Genomic DNA, 8813 nt, shown 5'->3' with positions numbered 1-8813 from the left:
ATTAAGGAAACTGCTTCTAAGAATCTATATTAATTCCTGATGCTCATCAGGGAAACACAGAGACTTAGACACTACTGGGGAAAAACCCCTACTCTCCCCACAGAGGTCCAAGGGATCCTCTGGGAATGGTGATACTATTTTCTGGAGAATTGATTGGTCAGTAGGCAGTGATTTCATACCTGTTCATCTCTAATAAGTTTCCTTCTCTGGTTTTACTCAAGTTGGTTTTTATGTGGTATACTTTAGACTGTAATTTAAAAAATGATTAAAAAGGAAAAGAATTAATCTTTCTGTATTCTAATATATCTAAAAAAAAAAAAATGTTACCTGGGAAATTTAATTATTGCATAGTAACTTTAATGGCAGATTACCTGATGACGGATTTGTGGAGTTAAGATTTATTTGTGTTTGGTTTGTTTTTTCAGCTTGTCTCCCTGTCAGAAAATAGGTCAGTAAGACTTCAGATTTAAGATAAGATAAGATAAGATAGTGTTTATTTGTCACATGCACAGTTATACACAGTACAATGCACAGTGAAATGTATTTTGTACCTGCAACCAAATATACACACACATATAAATAAGAAGAATAAAAATAAAAAAAAAGATTTTGCCTCAAGTGTAACTGCACACATCTTTAACCTGTCTGTTTCTCCATTCTTCTGTCAGTGTCCCTCACTGAGTTTGAAATGTGAACATATAGTATGTAACACAAAAACAGGTACAGTATATTCACGCAAGTTACATAATTCCAGCTAAGGTCAAATTTCAGTAAGTTTTAAGCATTTAAGTTGCCTTTTACAAATTTAAGACAACAGACTTAAATGGGAGACTGGCATGTTCTTTTCAAAATTGTAATCCCCAATCTGCACCAGACAATATCCAGCAGGAGCAAAAATTGTTCCATAAGTTAGATACTCTGGTTAATGGTACACAGAAGGCTGGGGAAACGACCAAACTAAATTTACTCTTAAATATGAACAGACTTCTCTGAACAGCCATGGAGTGCAGTTTCAACCAGTTTTAATCAAGAATTCATGTATTCTGGCACATTCTCCACTTCCTGGCATCAAACAACAAACCTTTCACAGCTCTCAGGATGCATTCACTTACATGCAACAATGTCTTTTGTAAAAAAAAAAAATCAAAATCATAAAATATAAATCCATTTCTTTCTACATTTCTACATTTAGACATGGTTACAACTGTTGAGTCACTGACTCAAAGCAAGTAAATATAAAATATGAGTTAATGAAAGCAGTCAGAGCAACAGGTCACAATGTTGCTCACAGTTGCATCTTATAGGGAAGCACAGCAACATCTGTCGAAGGAGAACACATTCAGTCAACTCAGTCTGTCTGTGACCACTTCATGTCCGAATCTGGGATTTTCCAGTTCAGCTGGAAGCCTGTTTCATAGAGTTTCTGGATCACTTCTGTCAGATAGGCAAACCCTCCTTCTCTAAGTATGTCCCCGTACATAGTGTAAAGCTCCAGGGCAGTGCATGCGTCCTCTGTGCTGTCGTGAGTTTTCCCCTGGATGTTAATGCCTGTGGACAGGATGAAGAAAACAATCAGGAATGACTAAACAGTTCAGCTTCAGATTACAGTGTGGATATGAGGAATTAACTCAGATGCTTTGATGGTTTGTTTGTTTTTATTTTGATAAGTTCTATCTTTTTATCTTGACTTACCGAGAAAATACCAAGCAAGAAATTTCAGAGAAATCATCCTCTTGCGGGGCAAACGGAACATCTGGACGGTGTCGTTGATTTGAAATTTGTTAACCTTAAAAACACACAAAAAAAAGCATTAAAATCACAGTTGCTCTATGAGAAAATCACCTGAGGTGACTGAATTTTCCTTCAGAGAACTTTAAACCATACACACTAATGCAAGTTGAAGATGTGCAGAATTAACATACCATTAAATTAATGACACGAAAGTCGTTCTGTAGGCCATGACCAACAAAGCGAACTCCTGAGTCGATGAGGAAGCGCAGCTTTAGGTAGGTTGACTTCAGAGTGGTCAGATGCTTAGAGGATATTTTGGCGTCCAGGTCTCCAGGTCTGATACCAGAATATTGTGTCAAATAGTCGACCACCTGGAAAAGGAAAAGTATTAGCAGATTAAAATGAGCACATGCATCCTTTGAAAATTATATTTTTGTTCTGTTAGGTCATCTTGGTGTTTCACTGTGCAGCTTCTCACCTGCTCCTGAGTGGAAATGTAGTCATCGATGAAGGGAATCCCCTTGTTGGGTCCCTGAACCCTCACACAGGTGATCCTGGCCACAGACATGTAACTGGGCTTAATGGTGGACTTGGTTCCATTACTGCGCAGCTCTGTTTCCTCCTGCGGATGAACACATTCAGGGGTCGAGTTTGGTTACGATGCATTAATGCAAACAGATTAGTTTATATATAGTTTATAGCCAGACTTACCTGACGGAGCATTACAAACTCAGCATCCAGCCCCACCAGGTCACCAGCCTGCAGCTTCTCACTGTCCATGAGGGGCATGAAAGTGGCATCTGTCTTCCTCTGAGTCAGCGATGCCTCTGTGTGCATCACGCTAGCATCTACGGGCCTTTTAACTGAGACAAAGAGCAGAGAGTGAGCAGGTACATCAATGCACAGAAAGTAAAATCCTTCCGGTTTAATGTGCTGAAACTTACTGTGGAGGTCGTATTTGGTGTGGTAGTTCCTCTTGGTGTAATACAGGATAGCTGGAACTTTCCAGCTCACATCAAACTGTACAGCCTCAGTCTGTGCCAAGAAAAACAAAAACAAGAAATACCTTCACATGACTGCACATTAACATCAGGATGAATAAACAATCAATAAGATCCTTATTGTGGATCCTTCAGCTCTTCATTAACTTTAGCACGTACAGACAATCAGTAAGATCCTTACCTTATCAATGGGTTCAACGAGGAAGTCATTGAAGAGATACCACTGCTGTTGATAGACTCCCTAAAACAATCAGATCATTTTAAATGTTAAAATTTAAACTTTTCAGAAGTGAGTTTATCTCACACTGTGATTTCTTATTTGAGCCTCACTCACCTCTTTTCTGTCGTGGTAGGTCTCGCCCACTTTGATGTGTGCAACCAGAGTGTCACCTGTGTCATCATCCAGGATGTGTGGCACTGTCACCACCAAGTCATACAGAGAAGCTCCCTCCCCTTCTTCAGCAGCACTTAACTAGTCACACAAGTACAGGATAAGATCAATATTATTTATGCAAAATTTGGGAAATTCATGTGTTAAAGCAGCCACACATAAAAGCCAAAACCAGTTTAATTAGGGCAATCTTAACTTGATGATATAATTCTTTTTTTTTTTTTGGTTTAAATGCAAAGATGATCTGGAAACATTTAAATCTTAAATCTAAAGTCCTCACCTCCTCACTCTCAGGCCAGCTCATGATCTCTAGTTCCTGATTTTTGCTGATGGACATCTTAAGAGTGGCAGGGATCCAGACATGACGCTGATCGTCTGCCTGAGTGCCACACCCGATGCCCCCCGTGCTGGAGGCCTCCATTGCTGCTTTCTGCATGGCCTTATTGAAAGCATACTGTAAAAACAGAAACACAAATAATGATGTAACTAAGTAACAGGTCGGTCATTAGTTTGTTTTTTAAGTTGTGCTTAAAGTGAATCGGTCACTTACCTCGGCCTGAACCTTCCAGAATTCAGCCTCTTTGGCGCTGTTCACCTCACAGTTTAAGGCCAGAACGTCTGGTAGATGTCGAATGCTGCGGGTGTGCACCTATGGTGTAACACAAAGAAATAATCACACACAGAACAGGTAATAATCTATCATTTATTATCATTTATTGATGAGCTGATTTGTGTGTAAATAAAAGCTGTAACTCACTGTGGGCTGATAATTCTCACAGTTGTCACACCATGCCTGACTGCTCTGCTCCAGGCAGATGCTTTTCTTCAGGATCTCAGCAAAGTCGTACTCCTTTATTGTTTCTGCTGCAGAGTGTCAAAGTAAAATGAACATCAGTACATGCACCAGTATATTCAGATTCACATTTAAAGCTTCAAAGACAGAATATTTAAGTACAGAACAATTCAAAACGTTTATGAAGCATCACTGGGCTGGTTTATTTATAGGAATAAAGAGCACAATTATCCATGCTCTCAGTGCTCTCAAACTCACCTTGAGAGTTGTGCTCAGGGTAACGCATGTTGAACAGCAACGTGAGGGGGGAGCGGACCGTTTCTTTGCCACAGACACACAAACTTCTGTTCTCAACTTCAGAACCAAACAGCTTTCCAATGACAGACTCGCTCTCCTGCTCCTGCGTCTCCTGGTGGAGCTGCGAGAGGATGAAGCGATTCCATCTCTGGATTAAGAGACCTATTTTAGCTTTTCCTGTCCTCTCCTCGTGGTTTGAAAGGATCAGGCCCAGTGCCTTGGCATCGGGGATGTTCCGAAATGCTCGGAGGAAGTTATTGGCCTGAGGGAAGAAGACAGGAAAGGTTACTCTGGGAAATCTCCACGGAGGATTATTGTCCAGTTACAATAAAAGAAGGATTCAATTTAAGGGCCGCCCTGCCCAATGGATTGAAAAGTTATGTCAGAAATAAAAACAAACAAGAACAGTACCTGACATGGATCTCCTTCTGAAAAATCCAACATGTGGAAGAGGAAGCCAAGCTCGCAGGCCAGACAAAACTCCTTCTGGCACAAATGATTCTGCACAAGACACCGAATCGGCTCCAGGAAATATAACACCTGACGTGCAGACACAAAAACCACACAAGTTAGACACATTGGTTCATTTTAAAAAAATCACCAAATACACTGGGAGTCTCCAGCTTCTTACCTGGATCATGGAGTTACAGTAAGCATTGGGAATGTCCGGCTCCAGGCCAGCAAACATGGTCTGGTTGTAACTGCTGAAGTTGAAGTCCTCCAGTCCACGTTTAGAGTATTTAATCGCGACCTGAAACAGAACAAAGACATCTTCATTACATGTTCTGGAAATCAGAGCTTAAAGCAACACCTAAACCTGAATGTCACAATTGTATATCTTTATGAAACCCATTAAATGACATTAAGCAAGTCCAACCTTTCTGTACTTTTTGGGGACAACGTGGAGAGACTCTTCATCACTCTCTGTTGGATTTTCAGGGACTTGGTTGTGATAAAAATAATAAGCAGGCGTCTGATTTTTTTTACGTTGAACCTGAAACCAAATCACAGAAAAACATTGTTAAATACTGTTTGTTAAACTTGTCTTCAGAGCCTTTAAGAAACATGTTGGGATTTTGTATTAAAAAAAAAAAAAAAGGAACAATTTCAAGTAGCATCATTGTAAGTTTTTGACATGCCTGTTTCCGGCGGCAGGTACGAGGACTTTTCACAGAACTCTTTAACCCAACAGTTTCCACCGTGTGCTGGATTTCTGGGCCCTTCGCAGGAACCATTTTTTTTCTGCAGAATAGAAATGTGTTTTTAGATGGAAACCTTTAATAAATAAGTGAGAGCAGTTAGGAAAAGCAAAATGGGAAAGCTCTCTTTCTGAGAGCAGCTTATTATATCTTGTGTAAAACATATAGTTAAATTAATATAATCATTGCAAGCTTTTATCAATTCTGAGTAAACAAATAAATGAATAAATGTGAATGTTCTAATGCAAACTCTTTAGACTCAGTTATGTGCCATAAGTTAATAATTGCGTTACCTGGAGCAGGGTTCAGCCCGGGCAGTGGGCCTTGTGGGCGTGGGGATGAGAGAGAAGGGCTGCAGGTCATGATTCCCGTTCAGCTCAATCAGTGTGTCCACAAGACAGGGCCGGGCAAACTCTGCCTCCCGAGAGTAAACATTAAACGAAATATCTGGAGCATCAGACCAGAGCTGCACACATCCCCCTGAATCCCCAAAGCCTAAGGCTTGTTTGCTAGATGAAACATCAAAACTTGTGAGTAACTGGCCATTTGTGTTGATGTGAAAAACTTCCGCTGTGTTAGCGAGGCCAGTAGGCTCACAGAACTGGCCTCGACCTGGAGAAAGATACAGAATTCATGGAGTTATAGCAAAGCTAGAAATCTTGTTAGTATAAAAAATTATATTTATTGGCCAAACACACCAAGAAATATAAGTCTAAACCTACAAAAAAAAAATGTCTAAAGATCTCTAAAGCCATTTAGCCTTCATACCTGTTGCGGAGATGATTGCAATGCGTGATCTGTAGGTAGGAACGAAGCGCAGGAACAGGGGATCCACGTCCACCTGAAGGGGGATTGGGGCTCGCATCATGCGGAGATCATACACCATGATGAAACGGTCACACGCCAACCCACTCAGGCTGGAGAACCCACATGCAGCCAGAAGGTTTCCGTGAACATCAAAGTCTGACAGGCCGCCAGAAAATGCATTAAACACATGCTCCAGCTTCAAGGTACGCAAGTCCCGTTGAGTCACCTGTTTTTAAACAGAGGGTCAGTGTGAGTGTGGTGCAGACCAGACAAACATCTTCTTCAAACTGACAGAATCATGTGATACTTACTTTGCCAGAAGGGTGCCCGCAGAAGAAGGAACGATTGGTCTGCCGCATTATTGTCACTCCAGGAACCTCAACAGTAAACTGGAAGGAAAAAAAACAGTCAGACACTCGCTCTGAAGTCAGTGCTTTAATGTGGCCCAGTGGCATATGCAAAGATAGTTGTGGATTTTTATAACTGTAATCAAGTGTCTTACTTTTTGAGTTTCTTGAATTGTATTCAAGTCAAGTTCAGTCACATAGTTTTGTAGTCCACCCATGAGCAGTGTGTTGTTATCAGTCATGAGGAGACTGTTCATATTAGCTCCTTTCTCCATCCTGCAAAGCAACAATGACCATTAATTCAATAAAGCTTCACAGCCACAGGTCCTCTACAATGAGTGTGAGTACAGGGATAAACTGTTGACATATTAATGGAGAAAATATTGATCCTTGCAGGAACATTATCATAACATAGGTAATTTTCATGATTTATCTGTATTTTTTTCCTGTTTTTTCCTTTAAGTACTGTGTGACACTTACGGGTAATCAAACATGATGACGCCTCCACGAGTGTAACAACTGAGGTTGCGTTTAGAAAGGAACAGCACGCCTGTCCCCAAACTCCGAATGTGTCGGATGTCATCAATTGTATGCACTTGAAAAGAAGAGTAGCGGGGCATTGTTTTTCCAAAGAATGATGTCACGTGACCCTTAAGAGAAGGCAAAATGAAATATTACAGAGTGCAACAGTGAATGTGATTATAAATCAAACAGTCTCTACTGGAGCATAATTATGACTCTTACCCTCTGGTTTCCCACCCAGAGCATTTCCTTCTGTAAGTCAAAATATGTTGCAGTGACTGGGATACCAATTTCTGAAACTACACTGTGCAGCTCAGAAAACATCCCTTTCTTCAAGTATATAGCCAGCTCCTCTGTGTCCATATCCACATCTTGGAAGAAGTTTAGGTTCAGGTACGGGTCCACGGAGGCCTCAAACATCTCTGGAGCCCACTCCCGAATCCACTCAGGAGACCAGTTCACTGCACTCCCCAGATCTGCAGCCATAGTCCCGTGAAGGCTGGCCCAGTATTCACTCACTCCAGATATGAAACTTCAAAAATCGTCTTGGGTTCAGCTAAATCAGCCTGCAGAGAAACAGCAACTCCTGGAAAAAGTAATACTTGCAGCTTCAATCCTGAGCACTTGAAATGTAGACAACTGGGCTTCTTCAGTTCTAAAAGCCTGATAGGGAGTGCCAGGTATTTAACCTCTACTTGGGTTGGAGGTGGTCCTTAGAGTTGTTGACCATTAGAGTGACCAGTTTCAGGGTGGTAATAAAGGTGAGGGTGATTGGGGTTGCATGAAAAGAGGTGTGAATTTTTTGGAAGACATGGACAATAAGGTGTGAATTGGGTGGTTGAATCAGGACCGGTTTTGTCTGAGGTTTCTAACAAACCTGCCACATGTGGGAAAACAACGTTACACATGTTAAAACTAACAAACTTCAATTCAATTAATTAAATCAAGTTATATTTTTGAAGTTAAATACATAACATTTATCCCGAGTGTACATAAAGTTCAGTATTTTGAAATATTAGTAGCAATTCAATATGTTTAATATTGGTTGAAACTCCAGCAGTGATCTCAGTGTTTCAGTATTAATCAAGGCTGAAAATTGATTGAATTAATGTCAGAGTTCCACATTGATTTAATTAGCTAAACATTTTAATCCATTCAGGGTTTATTTCCTCACCTGGTGACTAAAAACGTTTTTAAGCCCCTATCTGAAACCATACAGTCAACGCTGAATGTTGTCATTGGTTGATTCAATTACGTTTAAGCCGGTTGTTGATTTAAAATAGTTTCAACTATTGTTTGTTATCAGTTTGATTGGCATTGATCAACCTTGTAAATGTGATTGTTTTCATTAGCAAAACCTCTTACAACTCCCCCCTTTGACACAAACTGTACCTGTGTGAATAAACCAATCTAAAAACAACCTAATTCCAAAAACTGAAACATTTTTTACTGATTTAATCATATTCTCTTTTCCATCAGTGGCTAATGCAATATACCAGCTCTGACAGTTTTATGACTTCATGATGAAAACCTTCTTATATCTTTTCCTCAGCCGGTGCTTTTGGGTCAACTTCCTGTTACATGCTTGCCCCACACATCTATGAGGACGTGCAATTTTGAATTTTAAAACTATTTACTAAAAAGTTTCAATTTTGACTCATCAGATGAGGAAATAAACCCTGTGTATACTGATCCAGTGAACCTTATATCCCAGTCCCCTTTAAT

At 40.3% G+C, this 8813-nt stretch overlaps 1 protein-coding gene across 1 annotated transcript; it reads right to left on the bottom strand.

Moving 5' to 3' along the window:
- Nucleotides 1-1348: 1348 nt before the first annotated feature.
- LOC115783339 (PAN2-PAN3 deadenylation complex catalytic subunit PAN2-like) lies at nt 1349-7574 on the bottom strand. Its single transcript, XM_030734122.1, has 22 exons — nt 7311-7574; nt 7047-7216; nt 6722-6842; nt 6531-6608; nt 6181-6445; nt 5706-6024; nt 5353-5455; nt 5091-5207; nt 4845-4964; nt 4625-4753; nt 4175-4475; nt 3881-3987; nt 3674-3772; nt 3404-3577; nt 3067-3204; nt 2914-2973; nt 2676-2766; nt 2443-2594; nt 2210-2353; nt 1923-2102; nt 1693-1786; nt 1349-1548 (listed from the first exon to the last, which is right to left on the bottom strand). The coding sequence occupies exons 1-22, from the start codon at nt 7572-7574 to the stop codon at nt 1349-1351; spliced, it is 3426 nt and encodes a 1141-aa protein (XP_030589982.1).
- Between the last annotated feature and the right edge of the window lie 1239 nt (nt 7575-8813).

This window comes from Archocentrus centrarchus, chromosome 7 (assembly GCF_007364275.1).
Source record: "Archocentrus centrarchus isolate MPI-CPG fArcCen1 chromosome 7, fArcCen1, whole genome shotgun sequence".
NCBI classification, from domain to species: Eukaryota; Metazoa; Chordata; class Actinopteri; order Cichliformes; family Cichlidae; genus Archocentrus; species Archocentrus centrarchus.
Note: the sequence above shows the minus strand (reverse complement) of the source record. Positions and strands in the feature narration are given on the sequence as shown.